Raw genomic sequence first — 26,519 nt, 5'->3', positions numbered from 1 at the left:
TTCTCCAAATGTACTCATGCTCTTATTATTAATTTTGTTTTGGTGGACTCTCATAGTAAAAATTAAATTTTGCAACTCCACTTGGAAATTCTAAAGTGGATGCCAATTGCATGCATTCTAAAATGTTTTCATAGTTTCATTAAAAATAAGAATTATTCCACTAAAAATTAGCCAGATTTCCTTATGTGAGAAAATAAAATGTGGAAAGATGAATGCTTAAAGAACATAACTGTTTGTATGAGTAAACAGTAAACAGTGAGAACAGTCAGCATTGCTCTTCTCTGTATGTAATCCTTATGCCCCTCTTAACCTGTCTTTAATTGTTCTCCATCTTTTAGCGGAGGGCACTTTGGTCAGCTGTTGCTCTTCTACAGTACTTCTGATATTGATGTGGTGGCTCTCGCAGCTGAGGAAGGTCAAGATTTACTGTCATTTTATGAGTCACCAACTCATGGGGTGCCTGACCTGCTTTGGAGAACTTGGGTGAACGTCTCGGCCCTGGGGGAGCCCCAGGATACCTGTGCAGTTTTGTGCCTTAGAGAGCATGCTTGCTCCGCATTTTCATTTTCCAGTGCTTCTGAGGGTCCCCAGTGTTTTTGGATGACATCGTGGGCCAGCTTAATTGTCAACAATTCAGACTTCTGGACTTACAAGAAAAACATGAGTAGGGTAGCATCACTTTTCAGTGGTCAGGCCGTGGCTGGTAGTGACTACGAGCCTGTAACAAGGCAGTGGGCTGTAATGCCAGAAGGTGATGAATTCACAAACCTCACAGTTTCTATTCTTCCTGACGAGTTTCCAGAGATGGACGAGAGCTTCCTAATTTCTCTTCTTGAAGTTCACCTCCTCAATACCACAGCCAGTTTTAAAAACCAGCCAACTATTGGACAGCCAAATACTTCTGCAGTTGTCATAGCCCTAAATGGCGATGCCTTTGGAGTGTTTGTTATCTACAGCATCAGTCCTAATACCTCAGAAGATGGCTTCTTTGTTGAAGTGCAGGAACAGCCACAAAGCTCTGTGGAGTTTGTGATCCACAGAACTGGGGGCAGCTTAGGACAGGTGACAGTTGAATGGCGTGTAGTTGGGGGAACAGCTTCTGAAGGTTTAGATTTCATAGGTGCTGGAGACTTTCTGATTTTTGCTGATGGTGAGTCATGGATCTAAATGAGTCTTACTTGACAGAGGCATTACAGTCAACTTTTATGTTAATGTGCATATGAATTCTTACTATGTATATTCTTTTTTATTCTCATCCTGGGACTTGAACTCAGGACCTGAAAACTGTCATTGAGCTTTGTTTTTGTTCCCTAAGACTCATGTTCCCTAAGGCTCATGTTCCACATGAGCCACTTTTTTTCTTCTTTTTTGCTAATTAACTGGAGATAAGAGTCTTACCGACTTTTCTGCCCAAGTTGGCTTCAAACTGAAATCCTCTCATCTCAGCCTCCTGAGTAGCTAAATTTACATGTGGTGAGCCAGCAGTGCCAAGCCTGTTGTTTAATTTTTTAATGCATACACAGTTTTGGCAACTACGTTTCAGTCATGATACCTATACAATATGGTTTTGAATGCATGTTTAAGAATTACTTAGGGCTGGGAATATGGCCTAGTGGCAAGAGTGCTTGCCTCATATACATGAAGCCCTGGGTTCTATTCCCCAGCACAACATATATAGAAGATGGCCAGAAGTGGCACTGTGGCTCAAGAGGCAGAGTGCTAGCCTTGAGCAAAAAGAAGCCAGGGACAGTGCTCAGGCCCTGAATTCAAGCCCCAGGACTGACAAAAAAAAAAGAATTACTTAAAAAATTAATTCAGCTTAAAAATATTTCTACAATGGTTATTTACTGGTAAGTGATTTGGGGAATAGTGAGAGGATGGTAAGAGTTCTGCTTGATGAAAAGGTGCAGTTGATTATTTCCAGCTGCTTCAAATGAAATTGTGGAAATGGGTTGAAGAGTGGATGAGATAAAAGAGGGGATGAGATTAAAGTTAGGTTTCCTAGTGGTCTTGATAACAACAAAGAAAATAATCTTATAAAAATAATAACATTATAAAACACTACTACTTTGCTGTGCACCACTGGCTCATGCCTGTAATCCTAGAGGCTGAGACCTAAGAATTGCAGTTCAAAGCCAGCACAGAGAGGAAAGTGCATAAGGCTCTTATCTCTAGCCACTAGAAAACCACTGTGGCTAAAGTGGTAAAGTGGTAAAGTGCTGGTCTTGAGAAAAAGGAGCTCAGGGACAGTGCCCAGGTCCTGAGTTCAAGTTCCATGACTGACAGAAAAATAAAAATTACCTTGACTTTCAACTTTAACATCATACAAAATGTACTATAGTTTATAGCTAAACTGGATTATTAGGTAATATGTACTACTCTGTACACATCCCAATGTTTGATCCTTAGCAACACCACACACACACACACACACACACACACACACACACACACACACACACACACACACATTGCCCCCTACACATGTAACATGTACTCTAGTGGCAATCTTGCTGTGTTAATGAAATGAACCAGGAGCAGAAGAAAAAATACATGTACTTAATCTCTTTTCTCTTTTTTCTGGCTTTTTCCCTTTCTACTCTCACATCCTTTTTCCAGATGAGGACTTTTATTAGGCTGTATAATACAAGTGCTTTTTCTTTTTTCTTTTCTTTTAAAAATTTTTTCTTTATTGTCAAAGTAAAGTACAGCACTCTACCACTTGAGCCACGGTGCCATTTTTGGCTTTTTCTGTATATGTCGTACTGAGGAATTGAACCTAGCCCCCCTACCATTCTCTTTAAGGGAACTATTTCTAAACAACCAATTCTTTCTACATTTTCCTCAGGTTGATCATTGTTCTTGACTAAAGAAAAAATATGTTCAACCACGTTTTTTTTCTGCATACTTACATTCATGTACTTTTCCACAGTTACTAGCTTTTTCACAGTTCAAAATTTCCTTGTCTACAATCTGCCCACATTAATGAAAAATTTTTAAAATTTTAAAATTTCTTTATTCTCAAAGTTATGCACAGAGGGGTTACAGTTTCATACATAAGGCAGTGAGTACATTTCTTATCCAGCTTCTTCCTCCTCCCTCATTTTCTCCAACCTCCCCCCTTCCCCGTTTCCCTCCCCACATCCTCATGAGTTGTATAGTTGGTTTACAGCATATAGTTTTGTAAGTGTTGCTGTTCCATTGCTTCATCCTTTATCCTTTGTCTCTCCATTTTGATGTTCACCTTCCCTTCCCTAGTTCCAATAAACATCTATACAATACCCAGGGTATCAGGTGCACATCTATATCTATCTATATCTTTAATGTAAACTATTTGCTTAAAGTGGTGCTAAGCTATTATAATGGGTCAAATATTTTTACCTATAAAAACAAAATATTTTGCCTTTTTTTCTCCATGTTCTCTTGATGATTTTGTTACTTTAGCTTTTAATTCCATTATCATTATCATCATCATCATCGTTGTTGTTGTTGTTTTTAAATAGGTGAAACAAAAAAGACAGCAACTTTAAGCATTTTAGATGATGCTGAGCCAGAAGATGATGAAAGCATCATAATTTGTTTGGTGCACACCGAAGGTGGAAGCAGGATTTTGCCCAGCTCTGACACAATCACAGTCAACATTTTGGGCAATGACAATGTGGCGGGCATTGTTAGTTTTCAGACAGCTTCCAGGTCTGTCATAGGGCATGAAGGTGGGTTCCTCTCATTGTTGAGCACTGTTGTCCATATCATTGTTTGTCAAGTCATTTAACACTTCCGATTTGTTTCCTGTAATTATTTTGTTTATCTGTGTGTTTTCAGCCAAGTAGAACTTGATTGGAGGCAGACTGGATAATGACACGAATGCTTGACTAGGGGTGGTACCCTTGCTGACTAATCCTGTGCTCCACTAGTCATCCCACTGCTGTGATTTCTTTTGGTCAAACCAGAGATCCTTTCTTATCAACTTTCTTATCAACTAAAGGACAGAGCATTTCCTCTTTCATAGGTTTCTTTGTGATAAGTAAGCATACTGCTAAATGTAAGCTATTTAGTATAGTTCTTGACAAGTGTAGCATGTGTTACTAGTCATAGAGACCAAATAGTAAAATGTTACTTTCCTGTCCAAAAAAAGTAACAGATTATAATCATACCTTTTTTTTCTTTTTATGAATGGAGTACAAAGTTGGAAAAGCACATGCAATGTTGATTTTTCCTTAAAGCCAACACTGTTATTGAATCCTTGTGTAGTATCTTTGTGCCATACATCCGAATAACTTGTCTCAAGCATTGTAAAAAGATGTTGAGATTTAAAACTATCTATAGATGGTTTCCCCACACTGGTTGTGTCTATAATTAAAAATAATTTTATCATAAAGATATAAGAAATGTAAAGGATCTGGCTCACATATTTGGATCTCTACTTACAGTTATTTAGCTAGCCAGTTTGTTGCTAAGTTGTGGAAGCTAATGCCCTTTACTGTTCATTATCTTTCCCCTCACTGTGGACTCCTCAACTTGCATTTACCTATGTCAATACTTTTGTATGGCTCATTTCCTTTAGGGCTTAAACATTTTATTTTTATTAATGGTTTAGAATTAGATGTTGTGAATCAGATGTTAAGGTTGAGAAAACACTAACAGATATAGTCACTACACTGTACCTCAAGGAGAATTGAGGCTGAGAAGTATGGAAAGATAACTAAAGGATTTTAGCAGCCTGTGGGGAGCACTCCTCAAAGTGTTGTCCTAGGCCAGTTTCCATCTTGTTGAGAGCCTATAATAAGATTAGAAACTTTTATGATAATCACCTGTATTATCCAAAAGCAGCACCTAAGGCTTATATTTGGTATGAGTGGATTTTTTTTTTCAATTTAACTTACATAGCCATTCTACTTATTGGGATTTATGCAAGTGTTAATCTAGGATTAAGACAAATAAAACATACTGGCCCTTGTCTATCATGGTATAACTGTTCGAGAAGTACTGCTTGTTGGCTATGAGAGTGGAAAGGAGAAACATTGTAGAGTATAGATTCAAGAAGAGTATTTTGGAATTAGGTTTATGTTGAAGAAGTTCAAGGACAGAAAATAATGTGTAAGAAGAGAATATATCAATGTGTTGGTGGATGAAGAGAATAAATATGATCAGAGGTCATGTAGCATTAAATAAAGTACTTAGTGTTAGATAGCTCTTGCTCTTCACAATATGATGGAATTTTGTTTTTAAAGAATAAAGAAGAATAAGGATATCCAGCATGAGTTTAAATGCATTTTCACTGTAATGCAACTAATGTTGTACAAGTGCCTCCTGGGAGTGTTTGGGTGGTGATGTCAGTAGGAAAGTAAAAGTGTTGGAATAAGTCAATTTTAGCCTACTGGGTACCACAGCATCTAGGAGAATGTACTGAGGCCAGCATGTATGTTTCCTTTGGGGTGAATGAACTTCATCTGAGAACTGTATTATGATCTGTTCAGTTTCCAGAAGCTAAATATCTGCTGGAGGTACAAATAAGACAAAGGACTAACAATGAAAACAACTGTCCCAAGTGTGTTAACTGTTTAAAAATCTGCTTTCTCATATCCATCTGTGGGCATGAGTTTGTCAATGGAGAGAAAACTCATCAGTTAATTTATGTTTTCTGAATAAAAAGGAGGGTAGTTTCTATTTTTTCAAACTTATTTTTCTTTCCTTTGATTTTTAAAATAGATGTTCCAAAAGCCTAAGTTAACTCTTTTCTAAAACATGCTGTATCTCAATAATTCAGCTTTGGTGTACTTTACCTTACTGTAACAATTACATAGTGACATTAAATGTGTGGGCTTTCGATAACACTAACACTACTTTTGGCTTTGTTTTGGAGACTGATAAATGGAATTAGATTTAAAATGTTTACTGTGTTGGATTTGTACCTCTAGATCATCAATTGTTGATTCACTGGAAGAATTGCCTTAGTGTTTAGTGTTAGTGTTAGCCTTTAGTGTTTAGCAATGTGTTGAATTCAGAAAATTTCATTTGTCTGTTTTGTCCTAAAGTAAAGAGAGATGCTCAGTGGTAAATATTACATTTATTTCTAATGCAGTGGACAATGTTTAGTAATGTGGGGTAATGGACTTTACTGCAGCTATAAACTGTATGAACACATTCCTATACATCTATTAGACATTCCAACACTCAGCTCTGAAGCAGCATAATCATCGTGTCATATTTGATGGATTTAATTTTATTTCTGTGTCAGGGACAATGTGAATCTCTTTAAATGAAATATTTGAGCAGTAAATATAAATCTTTAAGAAATACATAGGTTGGCTACAGTATTAGAAACACTCAATTCTTCTGAACTGTTTATATTGACAGTCTGTGCTTCAAGTCATTTATATTTTTATATTTTTTAGCTCATTTCATTTTTGCAAAATCCCATCTAACTTGGATTGTGCATGTCTACTATGAACAATATGGGTTCACTTCAGTATATGTTAACTGACTAAATTTTTTTCTATTAATGAACAATATGGTTGATACTTACCTTTATAAAAACAATCCTGGTTTTGGGAAAGAGTTAAAGACTCAGAGTTATTTAAATACATTTTATTGATATTTTTATGTATATTAAGCAAGATTTGAATACTATTTGGCATACTTTCTGCCTCAGTTGTAACATACATCACCCTTTTTGGTGAACTGCATGGATTTTGCATGGAGATGATTGTCTAGGAGTTTAGTCAGACTGTGAGAGCTGACACAACACTTCTTTGGCTGTCAGCCTTAGCAATACTGGAAGGCAGTTTGGTACTTAGGAAAATGCTTGTCATATGATAGATAAAACAACTTTTTTTCTTTTCTCAATTGATTTTTATTGTCACCTCAAAATACCATGTCTATTTTAAAACTTTATCTTGAAACCATAAGTTTATCATTAGAGTGATTTTGAGGTTTCCATTCATCATGGATGTCTGTTGACCTACATTTTGTTTTCTTAACATTTACATTTTCTTTGCTTTTTTTGTAACTAGTGCTAAGATAGTATGTAAATCATTACATCGTGTATTGATTTGAGACATTTCTATTAGAACTATGTGTTTAGAGGTTGGGAGATAGATCAGTGGCAGAATGCTTCCTTAGCATTTGAGGCCTTAGGTTTGACCCCTAACACTGCCAAAATAAAAATAAAAAGAGAAATGTGTGTTTAGGTTTATTAAAATATTTAAAAATTGTAATTTGAAAAACACTAAAGCAATGTTTTACAAAATATTTTATTTCTATGTTTTTTTTTGAAAAATTTTAAAGGTTGTACTTGGGTACAAAATAGCTGTTTGGAAATTTTTAATGGATGTCTGTACATTTCAATTCTTATCTCTGTGATGTTTTCTCCAAAGCCTTTTAAGTGTTCCATTTATCTTTCATAACAATTTCAGTTATATTGTTCATCAACTGTACCTTAAATTATCTCTGTCATCATATAAAACTAGTGAACTGAATGTATTTTCAACAAGCCTCAAAGTCATCATTGTAAGTTTTGGCAAGCTCAGTTTAGCAATTTGAAAAGGATTACTCTCATTAATTTAATAGTTCATAGACATTTTATAGTAGTTAATATTTTATAAAGTATTGAATGGAGTATAATGCAGGAATGTAAAACATCCAAAATTCTTAATTATCTTAGGAGGATAACTATAACTTTGGTGATGTTATAGACATTGATGGACAGATTTGACACCTTTCCTTTGCATTTTTTTCTATAAAACAAAATCATTGATGGTATATGTAAGTTATAATCTAAAGAAATGTGATTTTCAGGTATTTGCAAGCATTTCTATGCATGCATTATGTAAAATCACATTGCATTCCAGTGTAAGGAGCTCATGTCCTTTGGGCAGTAGAGGAAGAATTTATCTGTGCTAAGACTACATTTGACCACAAGGAATTTTCCTTAACCTACAGAACACTAGTGTTCTGGTGCATGATTTGGCGTGGATACAAATTTGTGTTTCTCACTTTAGCATGTGCTTTTGTAATTGTTACAGGTTGAATTTCCTAAAATTCTATTAACTTGATACTGTTTAGATTTGGAATTATTGGGGCAGTAAACAATAAGCATGTATAAAGCTTCTAGAAAATTCAAAGCAGAATAGCTCTATTATGTTCATGGGCAAGGTGCCATAATGGTTGCATGCATGGAGTGTGGGTTGTGGTGAGTTCACAAGTTCAGTTCTTTTTTCATTAAGTACTTACCAAACAATACATTGTACTTTCAGGAGAAATGTTGCAATTCCATGTGATAAGAACACCTCCCGGTCGAGGAAATGTTACTGTTGATTGGGAAATATTTGGGCAAAATATAGAACTCAGTTTTGCTAACTTTACTGGACAACTCTTCTTTCCTGAGGTAATACCAGAAAGAAAAGCTTTACTATCAGTTTTTAGGAGATACAACGTGTTTTGCAAAATGGAATGGAAAATTAATACCACTATTACATTTATCATCATTATTTCTTCTTTATCTCCACTTAGTATGAATTCTTTAATGTTGTACTTTTTCTTTCTCTATTTCTACTGCCTCTATATTTGAGCCAAGCTCTATGACCAATGCCTTTCATGCTACATTGGAATATCAATAACTGGTATTTGGGCAACACTGTCATTTTCTCTCTCTTTCTCCATTTCTTTTCCTATTTACCATTGCAGCAAATCTTGATTACTCATTACTTCATCTGAAACTTTTAACAATACTCATAGGATAAAATGTACATGAATCAGGTCAGCATTTAGAATCTTCTTATAGGATTTGCCTTTGTCTGCCTGAAACCTTGTTTCTCATAAGTCAAGTGTTTTTATTTAATTGAAATTTTAACTAAAAACTCTCTGATTAAATGAATATTTGTTTGCACACAATTTATATGGACAAAAAAGCAGATGATTGCTTTTGATCAGCAATACTATAGAGATGGATTTCTTTCTGTTTGAAATAGGGAATATTGAGTAAAACAATATTTGTCCATTTGTTGGATGACAACATTCCTGAAGAGAAAGAAGTATATCAAGTTATTCTATCTGACATCAGGACACAAGGTAATCCAGAATTCAATTGTGAACTTCTTTTAAGTATTTTTAGAGAGCAAAAAAATAATATTTGGTACATTTGCATGTAGCTATTAGACAATTTAAAAACATTTAAAATTCTATAATGCTTAAAAATTAACTGTTTAAAATACTGTCTTTCCTGTAGATCTGTGAGAACCCAAAACCATTAGGACAGTATGTGAATATGGAATGCAGATTCTGTTTGTCAACTTGATGTTTTCTACTAGAGAAATGAGCAAAATAGAACCCTTATTAGTTTTTATTATTGTCGTATGCTTCAGTATGAGTTGCTGTAATTTATGTATTTACAAGGAAATGTGAGGCACCATTAGCATTCCTAATATCATCTCTGGTATTCTAGGGGTTCCCCCAGCAGGGATTGCTCTGCTTGATGCTCAAGGATATGCTGCTGTCTTGACGGTGGAAGCCAGTGATGAACCCCATGGAGTTTTAAATTTTGCTCCGTCATCAAGATTTGTTTTACTACAGGAGGCTAATGTAACAATCCAGCTTTTCATCAACAGAGAGTTTGGGTCTCTAGGTTTGTTGCAATGAATGGGGTCTCTAGTCAGGGTGTTCAAAATATTATACTTATAAGGATGCTCACACAAATAAGGAAAGGATAAGTACTATTTATTAATTCAGTACAGTACCTAATACATTCTTTGTGTTTGAAAGATTAAAAGAATCTAGTTTCACAAAAATGTGTAATAGAGACATGGACTTTCAGCAGCCAACAGAAGTATGCTGGGTCTGTGTACACTAACTAGGCTGGGCTTTTCCAGCCTGGCTCTTCCACATGTTTCTCTTTCTGATTTGGAGACACATTGAGGCATGAGAAAGCAAGTGAAAACACAGGGCCTGCTGAAGTGTAGGGTAAGAACTAGCACATCATCATTTTCACCTTACACAATTGATGTAAATAACACACATAGCCATAACCCAAGTTGAAAAGTGGGGAGTAAGCTTTGCCTACAGTAGGGAATAGCTGAGCGTTCACAGAGGGTGAAGAGCATGGGTATGGGAAAAGATGAAGAATATGGGTCAATGACACTTGTACTGCAGTGCTAAAGCATGGGAAAAGAGCTCAAAGTGAGACATAACTTAAAACTTAAAGTCATCAAAGACCTTGTGTAACCCAATGCATTAGGAGCTGTCAATGTTACATATGCCACTATTCCTGGGATGTTGAGTCTGAAGAACCAAACAGAAGGAAACCTTGCCGATCCAGAGGTTGATTTTGTCCCTGTAGTTGGCTTTCTGGTTTTAGAAAAAGGAGAAACAACAAAAGCCATCAACATTACTATACTTGAGGTAAAACTGTTATTTCCTCATTATTATTATTATACAAAACCTGAAGTCATCACCAAGAAAGTAGAAAGTGGTAGAATAGTCATCAGTTATTGTAAGCATATTACAACATTTTGTAAGAGACTTCTAACACCTTGACATTTCAGGTTTTATTTAAATTTCATGAAGACTAGGATCACATGTTTATTTTTAATTCTATGTTAAAAAATTCTATCTTTAATATAAACTTTTTGTAACTTACAACTATCTTCTCTAACAATGTGAATTCATTTTTCTGGTTTGATGTTTCTCCTGGTCCCTTACTTTTAAATCAGTTTATTTCTTTATATGAGTATGTTTTTCTTCAAACAACGTAGGAGTTTTTTGTTTGTTTCCTTGTGCCAGTATCTGTGCATTTTATGATAGAACCATCTTCTGAAAGAGAATTTCCTTAGGAAAGTTCCCTGTCAAATGGTACGTGTTGCAAGTGGTCCCAAAAGTTTTTTGATAATTCTGAAGGAGTTACTAGACCAGCAGATCCATATTGGTCAGTATCATTGTGAGTTGGATCAGTTCAATCAGAGAGGGTGGAAACTCAGAAGAGACTGATGTCATCCATACAAGGAAACTATGATCAAGCATAATGTGACTAAAACTGCATTTTGGATGATTTCTTTTATTGTGAAATCTTTGTATTATATTGGGTCTTAGTGGACTTAGTGTTTCAGCTGCTTACATATACTTGAAAGAGGTCCGTGAAAAGATTTACTTTGGAGGAGAGATGGTTGGATGGTTTTTAAGTGAGAAAGAGAGGAGGAATATCATTGGGAAAAATACTTTTCAATTACACTCATTTGAGATCCTATTTGAAAAAGAATTTATTCTCCCCTAGGCTCTTTTTATTATTTTATTTTTTTAAAATTTCAGATAGTGAATTAAAAATAACAACAACAATGGAAAACCACTTGTTTTATCCTTGCATTCATTTTGTTTAGCATCATCTTATATGGTCTTACATACATAGTCATTGAGCTATTGTGATCCTCTACTAGGACTATCCTAAACTAATTATTACCAATGAGGGAAAACAGAGAGTCTATGATTCTTTGGGTCTGGCTCACTTCACTTAGTATGATTTTTTTCCCAAGTCTTTCCATTTCCTTACAAATTGAGCAATGTCATTCTTTCTGATAGAAGCATATATATATATATATATATGTACATGTATACACACATGTATGTGTGTATGTATGTATATATACCACAATTTCTTGATCCATTCACCTAATGAAGGGCACCTGGGTTGGTTCCATATTTTAACTATGGTAAATAATGCTGCTATGAACATGGATGTGCTGGTAGCTTTAGTATGGCCTTGTTTGTGATCTTTTGGATAAATACCCTGAAGTGGGGTTGCTGGGTCATAGGGGTGCTCTAGATTTAGCTTTGTGAGGAACTTCTACATTGCTTTCCAGAGTGGTTGAACAAGTGTGCACTCCTACCAACAGTGTAGTTTACACTCTCACCAACAGTGCAGTAGCATCCCCCTTTGGGCTAGACTCTTTTAGTTTTATAAAAATTTAATATACTAATAGTAATAATAATAATTAACTGTTTTTTAAAAAATTCTGTGACCTATTGTGACACGATAAGAACTCAAAATGCATAATATAAAAGGCAACATTATGTAACAGGTAACAGAGGATTTGTCAAAACTTTATTTTTTTAAATTTTTATTATCAAACTGATGTACAGAGAGGTTACAGTTTCATACGTTAGGCATTGGATACATTTCTTATACTGTTTGTTACCTTGTCCCTCATACCCCGCTCCCTCCTCCCCCTTTCCCTTCCCCCCCTCCCAGAGGTGTTCAGTTCACTTACACCAAACAGTTTTGCAAGTATTGCTTTTGTAGTTGTTTGTCTTTTTTTACCCTGTGTCTCTCAAATTTGGTATTCCCTTTCAATTTCCTACTTCTAATACCAGTATACACGGTTTCCAATATACTGAGATAAGATTACAGAGATAGTGTAGGTAGAACCACAGGAAGGTGATACAAGAACATCATCCATAATAGAAGCTACAGATACAGATGGGACATTGAAAGTAGTTACAACTGTGATATAACAATTGTTTCCATAACATGGAGTTCATTTTCCTTAGCATCATCTTATGTGATCATAAGGGTATAGCTATTGGGCTCTTGTGATGCTCTGCTATGACTTGCCTAAACCTGTACTAATTATTCCCAATAAGGGAGACCATAGAGTCCATGTTTCTTTAGGTCTGGCTCACTTTACTTAGTATAATTTTTTCCAAGTCCTTCTATTTCCTTACAAATGGGGCACCTTTTAAGCAAACCATCTTTGAAATATTTAAGATTGTTAATGTAACTGAATATAACTAAGTACATTATTACTAAGACTTATTACTAAGTACATAAGCATTTAAAACAGAAAATATGTAGCAGCCTTCCTTTGATATGTAGACTAGTGATTAATAACAGCAGGAATCATCCTATTGTTCCTAAAGCATTCTCTCTAGGACAAGGACTCCATAAGAATTATTTTTAATTATAATTATAAGCCTCTACTAATGCAGCTATTGCTTTCCTCATTACAAACATAGTTCAGTTGAGGTATTCAGATTATAAAATTTGGTGATAGACATTATTGACTCTTCAGCTGTATTGTTTCCAGGTGTCATTCTGCTTTTTATTCTAAATATTTAATATTATGGAAATTCAAAATGTTTTTTCATGTTCAAATAGTTAGGACTGCATATTAACCTAATTATTATACATATTAGTCTTAGTTTAAAATCATAATATGTAGGTAGTCTTCCATTGCTTAACTTAATAACTTTTCTTACAATCAAGTGTATGTTTAATGTTGCATGGTAAATTTTGTAATTTAAATATTTTCCATACTATTTAATTTCTATATTTAAACACACAAGTATATTTGTAATCTAATATAAAAATAACGTATGAAGCAGAATTTCTTAAAACATTTTTCTTTATTGTCAAAGTGTGGTACAGAGGGGTTACAGATTCATATGTAAGGCAATGAGTACATTTCTTGTTCAACTTGTTACCTCCTCCCTCATTTCCCTCCCTCCTCCCTCCCCCTTTCCCTCGCTCACCAAGAGTTGTGCAGTTGATTTAGATCAAATGGTTTTTTAAGTATTAGTTTTGGAATGGTTTGTCTTTTGTCTCTTAATTTTGATATTCCCTTTCCCTTCCCCAGTTCTAATACATATATAAACGATATCCAGGGTATTCGGATGAGATATAGTGATAGCAGGGGTACAACCACAGGAAGGGAATACGAGACAAACAAAACTAAATAAAACAATCAAACAAACAAACAGACAAGGAAAAATATTAAAAAATACAAAAGGTATGGTTTCACATGGCATGTTGATAATAATTACAACAGTGCCATAACTCTCGTCTCCATAACTTGGAGTTCATTTCACTTGGCATCATCTTATGTGATCATATGGCTGTAGCTATTGGGGTATTTTGATCGTCTACCATGACTAGCCTAATCATGTACTAGCTATTCTCTGTGAGGGACACCATAGAGATTATTTTTCTTTGGGTCTGGGTCACTTCACTTAATATTGTTTTTTCCCAAGTCCTTTCATTTCCTTACGAATGGGGCAGTGTCATTCCTTCTGATGGAGGCATAGAATTCCATTGTGTATATGTCCATATTTTCCTGATCCACTCGTCTATTGAGGGGCATCTAGGTTGGTTCCATGTTTTAGCAATGACAAGTTGTGCTGTGATAAACACTGTTGTGCTGGTGGCCTTAATGTGTCTTGCTTGAAGTCTTTTGGGTAGATGTCCAAAGGTGGGGCTGCTGGATCTAGGAGAGCTCTATGTTTAGCCTTCGTAGAAACCTCCACATTGCTTTCCAGAGTGGTTGAACAAGTTTGCATTCTCACCAACAACGTAGTAGGGTTCCCTTTTGGCCTCGTCCTCTCCTGCATTTGTTATTGTTGTAGTTTTGAAGGAGAATTCTTTGGAAAACAAGATAAAATAAATTTAATGAGTATAATTTTTTTCAGGATGATGTACCTGAGCTAGAAGAATATTTCTTGGTGAATTTAACTTATGTTGAACTCATTACAACTCCCTTAACATCATTTCCTCCCAGATTAGGTATGTTAGAGTTTTATTTCTTTTTGCTTTGGTCAAAAGAAGTAACTTTGCTTTATAATCAGACATGACTGTTGTGACAATCATTAGTCTCAATAATGTTTGACAATATTGGGCTTTTAGATTTAAATTAGTGACTACTGTTGCAGTTTTCTTCATGGGACAATGTAAAAACATTAAGAATTACTTTTTGATACTTTTTAAGTTTTGCAACAATTTTATAACCAAAATTTTAATACTTAAAATATATTAGTTCTTTGGAAAATATTTTTTTACATTTTTCTTTAAAATTTAACTAGCTATTTTCATTAGATCTCCAAACTAAAGCCTATCTTTCATTTATTTGTTTGTGCTCTGGTTCTTTCTTTGACCTTTGATCTTTTTTTCTTTTCATGCTTTTAGAAAAGATGCAGTTAATGCATTACAGACTAAAAGGTAAAACTGGAACCTGGTAGATATTAATGTAGCTTCCTTAAAACAAGCTGTCGTCCTGTGTTTGACCCCATTTCCACTGTGAACATTTAGTATTGAAAAATTTTGTGGGAAGCCTCTAGGTGTGGTGGGTGGTGGTGAGCGAGGAGAGGTGGCCTTCCCACTGCCCCAGTGCATGGGAGGGAGGTGGCTGCTTTGACGGAAAGCTAAACTGGGATAGGGAGAAGCAAGGATGTGTGTAGTTTCCTCAGGAACAGTATTCTCCCTTCCCTCTGAGTGACAAATCTGAAATTGATAAATATCTATTATTTCTACATATTATTCTTAGGCAAGTTTTAATTCTTCCAAAAAAAGATGATTATAATGACTGGGACATTTACATCAAATATTATTATAAGGCAATTATTTATGCTAAAAACCTAACAAAATACTGTCCACTGCTGCTTTACTCATATTACGATCATATGCACTGTTCTCCAATTCGCTTGTTGCAAATGCTTTGTGCAAGCACTATCATTTCCTACATCTTTCCATTGTACCAGTAAAGTTGAGACTAAGAAAAGATTTATAATGTGCCCCCAAATTATAGTTAGGAAATGGTAAAGTGCTTGGATGAGAATCCAAGCTTTTAGAATCTCTGTTTGTTAGCTTCTAGTCATATAGAAATCATAATTTTATATTTTCCTGGAAAATACCAGTGTGCAATCTAAAGAGAATTAGACTCCGTATGTTTTTTCCCCATAAATCAGTTGTCTTAAGTATCCTAGAAGGTAAAGGACAAACTCCTAAAAATAACTGCATAAAGCCCAGTGCTGGTGGCTCACTCCTGCAATCTTAGCTACTCTGGAGGCTGAGATCTGAGCATCACAGTTCAAAGCCAGCCTGGGCAAGAAAGACTATGAATACTTTATCTCCAATTAACCACCAGAAAACTGGAACTGCCATTGTAGTTCAAAGTGGTAGAGCTGTAGCCTTGAGCAAAAGAACTCAGGGACAGTGGCCAGACTCTGAGTTCAAGCCACATGACTGATAATAGTAATAATAATAATTACAATAATAACTGCATAAAACTAACAAGGGTCAGGCACCAGTGGCTTATATCTGTCATTCTAGCTTCTCAAGATGCTGAGATCTGAGAATCATGGTTAGAAGCCAGCCTGGGTAGGAAAATCTGTGAGGCTTGTATCTCCAGTTAACCACCAAAAGACAAAAGTGAAGCTGTGTCTCATGTGGTAGAGAAAAGCCCTAAGCAAGAAAAGCTTATGGATGGCTTAAACCCTGAGTTCAAACCCCAGGACTGGTACAAAATAATGCACCCCCAAACAAAAACAAAAACAACAACAAAAAAACCCAACAATGTTAGCTGTAGTTTAAAACTGAATCAAAGGTATTGGTAAACTAATAAATTTGATGAGCAGAATATAAAATAAAAAATATAAGAGAATCTTACTTCTGTATTAGGTTCTTGTTAACCCTCCCAACCCTTTCCCCTTTTCTCACCTGTCTCGTTTCTATCCCCGTCTCTGTCTTTGTGTCTTATTTACACCTGGATATTTTCCTTGGACCACTTTCTGACTTTCTCCTCTTCTTTTCCATCTCCACTTCCTCCTTTTCATTCCTTGAAATGGTGATCTTAAACAGAAGTGACAAATACAATCTATTAAGAATAAAAACACAAGCTCATTTATTATTTCTCACTATTCTTATTTGCCTAAAAAAATCAGTGACTCTTATGAGCAAAAAGTATCCTTTCTGATGTTATATTTGTCTTCACTTTCTTAAACATCTTTTGAGTAATGTTAATAACAACCATATGCAAGAAATTCTGTAATCTCAAACAGAATTTTTTAATTCCTACTATAAACAATGCTTTTAAGTACATTTCATATTCATAAATTTATATTTGCCCAAAAATGTTTCCACTTTTTTTTTTCAGACTCAGAGGGCTTAACTGCTCAAATAATTATTGATGCTAATGATGGTGCCCGAGGCGTCATCGAATGGCAGCAGAGCAGGTAAGCCTGTGGCTGTGTGAGAGAGCCATTTCCTATGCTTCCGATTCTTTACTACCAAGAAATTTAACTTTATAAGAGAAAAATAGGTATTTTTTTATTGTAGATTTGAAGTCAGTGAAACCTATGGGAATGTAACCCTGGTAGCCAAGAGGAGCAGAGAGGCCTCTGGCCAGGTCTCCTTGTTCGTGTATGCCCAGAATTTGGAAGCTCAACTGGGACTGGATTATGTCTTCACTCCAATGGTGGGTCTCGACCTGTATCACAGATGACATTTCAGGTTGAGTTGTAATCATTAGTCCTTGAGAATGATAATGATTTAGGTCCTATACAATAATCATAGTAAATATTAACTATTCCACTCTGAAATAAGATAAATGATTTCCACAAGAAGAAATCCTTCTTTACACTATTTTAATCATTTGAATTGAATTATACTGTTCTTCTAAAGATTATTCATGTATTCAATAACTATTTTATGGCAATATGTCATCCTGGAGAATAGACTATAACTAAGGAATATCTACCATTAGATGACCTCAAAAAAATGTTTCTTATGCATCTTGAAAATTTTAGTTCATTTTATTTCTTTTTTTGTCTTTACATATCTTTCATTTTTAGCCAAGTATTTGCCTTTTCTTCTTTTCCACCATAGCTTTTACTTAAAAAAACAACATGTCAACTTGAGTGAAAGATCATATTAAAATAAAGGAAAAGAATTCCCTATAAAATTTGTATTCTTTTTTCTTCACAATTATATTGTACTTCTTTGGAAACCCTTTGTACAAACACAGATATCTTAACCATTATATGTTTCCTTTCATGTTTTTTTTTATCAGATTCTTCATTTTGATGATAAAGAAAGGTCTAAAACAGTGGAGATTTTGATTCTTGATGATGACATCCCAGAGGGAGATGAAAAGTTTCAGTTGATATTAACAAATCCTTCTCCTGGATTAGAGCTGGGGGAGAATACGATAGGTAATTATTCACTTTTGCACACAGTTCCTTTTTCTCATGCTGCTTCCCCTAATGTGAGGAGAGACCAGACTCTTTTTTTAAAAAAATTTTTATTGTCAAACTGATGTACAGAGAGGTTACAGTTTCATACGTTAGGCATTGGATACATTTCTTGTACTGTTTTTTACCTTGTCCCTCATTCCCCTCTCCTCCCTCCCTTTCCCTTCCCCCCCATGAGTTGTTCATTTACACCAGTTTTGCAAGTATTGCTTTTGTAGTTATTTGTCTTTTTTTTACCCTGTGTCTTTCGATTTTGGTATTCCCTTTCAATTTCCTAGTTCTAATACCAGTATACACGGTTTCCAATATACTCAGATAAGATACAGAGAGAAATGAACTCCATTTTATGGAGACCAGACTCTTGATACTTAGCATTAAAAAGTCTTTTGAGTTAAGGATTCTGAAATTTTATAACAGTACAATAGAACTTCTAGACTGTGTGTCTTTATATAAAACCAAAAAATTGGTTGCATTCATGATACTATTAAAACATCCTCAATTGTTAGTGATTTTGTGTAATTTGTGGATATCTTTACTTTCGATTTTGTGCTCTACTCTAGTTTCCTGCTCAGCAATAGAAGAAGTGACAAAGGCTATCCCTTCAGTGTCACTAAAGTGACACTGCATTTCTGCACAGAACAGAGGGTATAGAGGCCTCTGGCAGATTAAGAGCACCTATTTTTTAGTTGGAGCAGTTTGACATTGTTTCACTGCTTCTTAGGTGTTGTACTGACTACTGAAGAAAAGAGTAAGCAGATAAGACAAAAGGTAAAACCTCATGAATATAATGATCTTGGTCTGAAGGCCTATTTAAAAGTGATTCTAAAGGGGTGGAAGAAGTAGCTAAATGGTAGAGCTTGAGCTTAGTGTGCACAAGGTCTTCAGTACAGTCCCTAACAACATCCCTACCTCCCCCAACAAGTCACTTTGATTGTTGTCTTTCAGATGATAGATAAGCCAATGGATTTACAGGATTAATTGGTTGGTGGCTGACACTTCAACTTCCCATTTTTAACTCTGGCTTAAATGTCCTTTTAGTTTTATGTTTATTGACTGTTGTATTTTGGAATTATTGTCCTTTATGCGAAAACATCCTATTTATAGTGAAAAGAATTTGGAGTAACCTCAGAAGGGGCTTTAGTTTTATTGGTATGTTGATCCAATAAACTGACATTTCTAAGTGATTGGAAACCTTTGTTTGAGTGTATTGTTTCATATTCAAAGAAGTACATGTTTAAGATGAGACTCATTTTTCTGTAGAGCATAGAGTCATATGTAAAAGAGTGGAGGAATGGATATGGCATGTTGTTGAGAAATTATTTATCTATGAACAATAGAAAACTCAAGTCAGATGGTTTTAAACAGAAGTAATTTATTGGTTCATTTGATGTAAGGATTCAGAGACATGTTTCTTTAGATAAACTGGGTCAACTTACTGTAAACGTTTCTCCTGTACTGTCTTTTATCTTTTGAATTTATTATGATGTCTTTCATTGTAAAGTTTAAAAAAAAACTTAAAATATTAACTATATTGTAATATTATTTTAAATTTAATTAAAGTGTATTCCAAATAACGTTATCAAATAACTTTCTCTAGTTTTCTCACTTCTGATTTTATTTGGCATATATGATTTATAGAACATAAAAGGAATTTATTCATTGCTTATGTGTGATGTAAGGGTAAAAGTTTGTTTTCCTACTGTCATGTATAAACCAGTACTCTAATTAATGTTATAGAAGATAGGACATCTACTAGTCATTGATTTTTCAATATGCAATATATTTTAATCTATTTAAAACCGAGGGCAGGTGCACTAATGAATGTTACTGTTGTGAATGATTGAGGCTCAGTCCTGCAGGAGTCCTCAGACCCTGAGCTGACTACAGCTCTGTTCTGCGAAGGGAGGAAGTCAGATATCCATTCATTATCTCCCATTACCATTTCCTTGGGTGTTAAGTCTCCAGTGCCTTCAGAAGTTCTGGTCTGACTCTTGTCTGAGTCGATGCTGTGCTCAGATGAGAGAATCCACAAAATAGGAACTCCTACAAATGATCCCAGAATGGGACAAAGGGATATAATGAAGCACTGGCAGTATCTGTTATAGTTACACAACAACGTGATTTTCTTCATATAGGTCTTCTGTTTTCTATGTTAGTTTCTAAGTGTACTGTCTATTGTGAATAAACGCTCTTTAAATATTGAATTTTTTAAACAGCAAGAGCTGGTGTATCAAGATATAACTGTGGTCTAAATGCATTATATTCACAAACTGACAAGTTGAATTGAAACCCCTTCATACAGCTACATGAAGAAAAAATTTTCAAAAAAGGATATATAGTCTTAAGTGGATTTCCTGGCTTTGTGCATTTGTTTTGTAGTCTTTAACCTTTTTAAAACAAATTTTTATTTACAACTATGACATTTCCATATATTCATGTAAGATTTCCCAACCAAATTTACCTTCTCCATCACTGTCCTTTGCCCTCTCACTACTTGCAAAACAATTTTAACAGATTTCATTGTTCTATTTTTTATAAATGCAAACAAACTAATTCACTGTATTCATTTCCCCAAGAAAATCTGTTTTGAATATTCATACTCAGTCTCCTAACAAAATGTGTTTTACTCTCCTGTAATTTTATTTTTTAACATATACTAATTATTCCAAGGGTTTTTACTATGGCATTTCAGATATGCATATATTGCATTCAATCAGAATAATCCTCTCTGTTGCTCTCTTTCTCTCTCTTTGTTTTGTGTATGTGTGTGTGTTGAGGGGGGGGGTATGTTTGTGTTCGTCAGTTCTGGTGATTGAACTCTGGAGCTGGCTGCTGTCCCTGAGCTCAACTCACTGCTAGCACTCTACTACTTTAGCCATAGGGACACTTCTGGATTTTTGGTGCTTAATTGTAGATAAGAGTCTTATGGTCTTTCCTGCTTGAGTTGGCTTTGAATCTTATCCTCAGACCTTAGCCTCTTGAGTAGCTAGGATTACAGGTGTGAGCCACCAGAACTGGCTTGGCTTTCTCTTTCATGATCTCTAAACCTTACTGATCAACAACTTTCACTGAGATTCCTCATGTCATCTCCATATAATGTATGTTGCAATGCATTTCAAAATTATCCAGCTTCCATTGTTCTATTTTCCTCTTTCCCTCATCATCCAAAACAGTCTCATAGACTTATGTTCTCTTTCTCTCTATATATGTGTATATGTATATATGTATGTTCATAAGTACCAGTCCATGAAAAAATATGTATCTTTTAAATTTTACAAATAAGCAAAACCATGACTTTTGGCTTTTTGAAGTTTATTATATTCATCACAAAGACTTCCAATTCTATCCACTTTCTTACAAATGACTGATTTCACTTTTCTTTATGGATATATAACATGCCATGGCATATATTGAATTCATTTTCTTCATTCATCTGGTTTTGGACATACTGCCAGTTAATATGCAAGAAATATTCATGCATAGCAATACTTATGACAGCACTGTACACCAGAGCTAAACTCTGGAATCAGACAAGGTGCCCAGCTTTCTAGTTTTGAACTTCTTTAAATGTACCTATCTGTGATTTACTCATATACTCTATAAAATTTGAATAAAAATACAATCAGCCTTACAGAGATATAGTGGAAATTAAATGATTTAATGTAAACTGAACAAGTAGTAGTATATCCTTAATTGTATTGGTTACTACTATTAGTATTTTTATTAGTTGTGAAAATAAATGCTATTATCTTCAAAATCTTTTGGATTATATATATTTTTTTAATTTTGTTTTTGGCCAGTCCTGGGGCTTGGACTCAGGGCCTGAGCACTGTCCCTGGCTTCCTTTTGCTCAAGGCTAGCACTCTGCCACTTGAGCCACAGCACCACTTCTGGCCGTTTTCTGTATATGTGGTGCTGGGGAATCGAACCCAGGGCCTCATGTATACGAGGCAAGCTCTCTTGCCACTAGGCCATATCCCCAGCCCTGGATTATATTTTTAACTCATTAGAATTCTCAGTTAAATATTCTTAGCAAACAAGCATTTTATTTAGAATATGGTGAGAGTTCTGACTCTTCCATAACTTTTACAAATTATCTGGCTGATGGACAAGGGCATTGCCATACAGTCATGATGACAAGTGTCATTGTTTTGATTCTGTTTTGGTGGGGGAACATCACTGTTTGAATGGTGTGATATTTCATGTTTGTTCTTTTAGAGGTATCTTTCCATCAGGCCGACAAACCTGCCTTCTGTTCCAAGATTAAAAGAACATGAAAGGTCATTAAATGAATTAAAGTGTCTTCTATTTGGAAAAGTGAATGGCATTCTTAAAATGACCACATTAGAACTTGTCCATTACAAAAAATGCACCCTTGCTTCAGCATTTACAGCCTCTTCAATCTTCATTGATCACTTGCATGTTTGTGTTTTGGCAGCTTTAATTACTGTCCTTACTAATGACGATGGCCCTGGAGTGCTGTCATTTAACAACAGTGAGCACTTTTTCCTGAGAGAACCGGCAGCTGTCTACGTGCAGGAGAGCGTTGCAGTACTGTACGTTGTCCGGGAACCTGCACAAGGACTGTTTGGAACCGTGACAGTTCAGTTCATGGTGACAGATGTCAATTCTTCAGCAGAGTCGAAGGACTTGACTCCTTCCAGAGGTTTTATTGTTTTAGAGGAAGGTGTTCAATTCAAGGTAGAGTATGAATTTAATGAAAACAGATGGTCTTTAAAATTTGCGAATAATTCTTTCTTAGAGGCAAATTATTTATGCCTCTCTAATGCCTCTAAGAGGTGAGAGATAAAATCATGAATAGATTACTGTGTGTCAAGAGCTTTTATATTATACAGCCTGTGTGTGTGTGTGTGTGTGTGTGTGTGTGTGTGTGTGTGTGTATGTATTTAGAAAGAGATTCAGAGAGAAAGAGAGCATAACTGGGAAAATTAGTTAATAGAGTGGAGGAATACGTATATAATAAAAATACATATTTTAATATTTTAAGTTTACAAACCCATTCAAATGGCATACTTTATATTGTTTAAAAAGCATAAATTCATAGAAACTACCATTACAGGCCACTCATTTCTCTTTGTTTTGTTTATAAAACATAGCTGTTTGAGAAAGGAGTAACTTATTGGAGAAAAGATGCTGCCATTCATTATGAATGTGATCTGTACTTATAAAAGTTTAACTTTCAAACTACTTTTCCTATGCATTCATTTTCTGCCACTAAACTTTGTAATTAATTTGTTGGTTTATTATAGTTCATTTTTGTGCTTCTGGGGATTGAACCCAGTACTGCACAAATGCTCTGGTACTAGAGATACATCCTAGCCCTAAAGTTAAACAAGTCATTTAATAATCAGATACTTTTCATAGTGATATGCTTGTGTAAAGTTAAGCATATGTTCATGTTTGATTATTTTTGTTTTCAGAAATTTAAAACATTTTATTGATTTGTTCAGACACTCCTGTCTTGACATTACCATATAATTTGAAGTGAAACATGAATTTGTCTTTTCTTTATCACTTTCTTCTTACATTTTTTCAGTTTCTCTATTTTAAATTATCTTTAATTGTGTTTTTTCCTGAAGCCTCTTTTCTCAAAGTATATTAAGAGGTCTTTCTGTTTTATTAAGCATATTAAATGTTAGCTCATAAGAATTAAACCAATTTATTAACCCACTGAACTCTTATCTACCTGTTTTTGTTTTGAAGTATAAACAGTAAAATACACTAATCTTAAGCACATAGATGACTGACTTCAAAAATATCTGTATCTACATGTAACTCCACTCAGATGAAGATGCTCAATATTACCTTTGTCTAGAAAATTCTCCCTTTGCCTCTTCCATTTCCAGGGAAACTATTTTCTAATTTTTCAGACTGAATACTTTGCGGGTTCTCAAGTTTGTTTAAGTAGAATGAAATTAATCCACCCCCCGGGAGGGTTCCATGCAGATGCCCTCCACCTGTTTAAGTCTGCAACCAGTACCTGAGTTACCTAGGCAACTGGCACACTTCTAGTCAGTTTCCTCCCCCTTCACTGAGGTCACATCCAATCTACCTGGCCATATCCCCCACCTTTTCCTATATAATCTGGCTCAATACAGTCCCCACTCTTTCCTTTTCTCTCTTACTCTTTCTGTCTTTTTTGCTTTTTCCTTCTTCTCTGTCTCCCACACCTCCATTTTGTGCATGAGCACCAGCAGTTTTCTCTCCCCTAGTAAACTCTTTGCTGCTGGAGCAATGTGGTGGTTTTCCTTTCCTTTCTGGTCAATCTCACAGAAATAGTATATACTCTTTGTGTTGCCTTCCTTCACTCAGTATAATTCTTGAAATATGTATGGCTGCACTGGACAGTAATTGGTTCTTTTATCGCTGAGTTGGGCTGTCTTTGATTGCGTAAAATATAATTTGTTTATTCCTTTTCCAGTGGGTGAACACTTTATTTCTGGTTTTTGCCTCCTATGGCTATGACTGGATCTAGACAGCGAATCCTAGACCAAACTGAGACTAATTATGCAGCCAAGGCTGGATTAGTTGTTAGGGAAAAAAATGATGACAAATATCAAATCTTTCAATGCATGTGTTATTGTTAATTGTCATAAGTATTTACTTTTTAGGCACTTCATTGCAACATGTCACCGTTTTGAAAAGTCCCCCAAACATTTTAGGGAGCAGTATTAATTTAAAATTAAAAAATAATCTTTTTCAAAATACTATTTGGTTGTCAATGTAGTTAAGGATTTTCTCTATGTTTGTGTTGAAACCATACTGTATTTCTACTAACTTATCCTTTGCTTTTGTTTTCAGACCCTACACATATCTTCCATATTAGACACGGAACCAGAAATGGATGAACATTTTGTCTGCACATTGTTTAATCCAACTGGAGGTGCTAGACTTGGGACTCGTGTTCAAACCCTGATCACAGTATTGCAAAATCAGGCCCCACTGGGCTTATTCAGCATCTCTGCCATTGAAAATAGGTAGAGTGTATTTATAAGGAATTTATCTTTTCTAAAACTAGGATGGCAATATTTTTTGCTTAAAAATGTAGAAGGAGGGCTGGGGATATGGCCTAGTGGCAAGAGAGCTTGCCTCATATACATGAGGTCCTGGGTTCGATTCCCCAGCACCACATATACACAAAATGGCCAGAAGTGGCGCTGTGGCTCAAGTGGCAGAGTGCTAGCCTTGAGCAAAAGGAAGCCAGGGACAGTGCTCAGGCCCTGAGTCCAAGGCCCCGGACTGGCCAAAAAAAAAAAAAAAAAAAAAAAAAAGTAGAAGAAAGCTGCTACTTTCTTTGTTTTAATTTATTTTTTTCTGGTAGTAGGAGTGAAATCAGGGTCTTAAACTTGCTAGGTAGACATTCTACCCCTTGAACCATGCCCTTATACTTTCTGCTTTTAAATTGGTTTTTCTCACACTTTTGCCTGAGCTTGTCTTGGACAGAAATCCTCTACTTTCACATGTTGGAATTACAAGCATATGGTATCACACAACCCATCCTTCTCCTTATTTAAAAAGTGAGTTTTCAAATAAACTCTAGAAGGTAAATTTAGAGAAGTTATAAGTGATCTGATAACAGAGATATAAAAACCCACATAAATCCTAAATGGTGATGTTATTAGACTTCTCATATTCTTAGAATTGTTACTTATGGGTAAAGATATTCTCTATTTAGTGTTTTTGATAGCAATAAACACAAGAAATAATATAACATTTATATTATAGTTAAAAAATATTGTAAGTGTGAATTTTGTATCTTGGCTTAATCAAAAGCCTCTGGGTTGTTTAACCATGAAGAAGCTTGTTTTGTATGATCCTATTTGCATTTTCATACCAAATGAATAACTCTTCAACTATTAACATAATTGGAGCTTGAAAATTTCCTTTATGAGCTGCCCAGTTGTATGAGTTTTTTATCATAAGATATTTTAATACCTCTAGTTTTAGTATTATGCTAAGAATTTCCTGACTCAATATTTCCATCAGATATTTGATTTACGTGTGGAGAAATTTAAGAATGAAATTTATTTCTCTTTCAGTTTATTTCTCTGTTGAATGTGAAGTTTGATCTTTACTTCACTTTTGTGGCCATGTATCATTGTTGCATTTGTGCATTAAAGAAGCTACATAAGTGAATATTTTTGAGTGCCAGAGTCTAGTCCTTCCAATGTATGAACTTTTTGGCTTTTTGGATTGTGAAAATTTACATCAAAATACATGCTGCCAATGTGGTGTATATATCTGTTTACCCAAACTTCTTTGTTTCTTATTTTAGAGTCAGCTCCATAGATGTTGAAGAAGCCAACAGGACTGTATACCTAAATGTGTCACGTACCAATGGCATTGATTTAGCTGTGAGTGTACAGTGGGAAACAATCTCTGAAACAGCCTTTGGAACAAGTATGTTTAGAATCTGACACTAAAATAGTATATGCATGGAACTTACTAGATTTCTGTGGTATTTATTGAATGGATCTATTGAAAATGAGGAACAG

The 26,519-nt window shown here is 35.1% G+C and overlaps 1 protein-coding gene across 1 annotated transcript in view; it reads left to right on the top strand.

Moving 5' to 3' along the window:
- The window catches only part of Adgrv1 (adhesion G protein-coupled receptor V1), a 496,777-nt gene that overhangs the window by 92,033 nt on the left and 378,225 nt on the right, over positions 1-26,519 (top strand). Inside the window, exons 32-44 of the mRNA XM_048331390.1 lie at positions 339-1,150; positions 3,504-3,713; positions 8,256-8,386; positions 8,970-9,069; positions 9,443-9,622; positions 10,232-10,395; positions 14,449-14,542; positions 16,908-16,986; positions 17,090-17,228; positions 17,823-17,964; positions 22,442-22,704; positions 24,826-25,001; positions 26,300-26,424. Of these exons, the coding sequence (XP_048187347.1) occupies positions 339-1,150; positions 3,504-3,713; positions 8,256-8,386; positions 8,970-9,069; positions 9,443-9,622; positions 10,232-10,395; positions 14,449-14,542; positions 16,908-16,986; positions 17,090-17,228; positions 17,823-17,964; positions 22,442-22,704; positions 24,826-25,001; positions 26,300-26,424 (2,615 nt within the window). The remainder of the gene's footprint in view (positions 1-338; positions 1,151-3,503; positions 3,714-8,255; positions 8,387-8,969; positions 9,070-9,442; positions 9,623-10,231; positions 10,396-14,448; positions 14,543-16,907; positions 16,987-17,089; positions 17,229-17,822; positions 17,965-22,441; positions 22,705-24,825; positions 25,002-26,299; positions 26,425-26,519) is intronic.

This window comes from Perognathus longimembris, chromosome 22, assembly GCF_023159225.1.
Source record: "Perognathus longimembris pacificus isolate PPM17 chromosome 22, ASM2315922v1, whole genome shotgun sequence".
Classification (NCBI taxonomy): Eukaryota; Metazoa; Chordata; class Mammalia; order Rodentia; family Heteromyidae; genus Perognathus; species Perognathus longimembris.
Note: the sequence above shows the minus strand (reverse complement) of the source record. Positions and strands in the feature narration are given on the sequence as shown.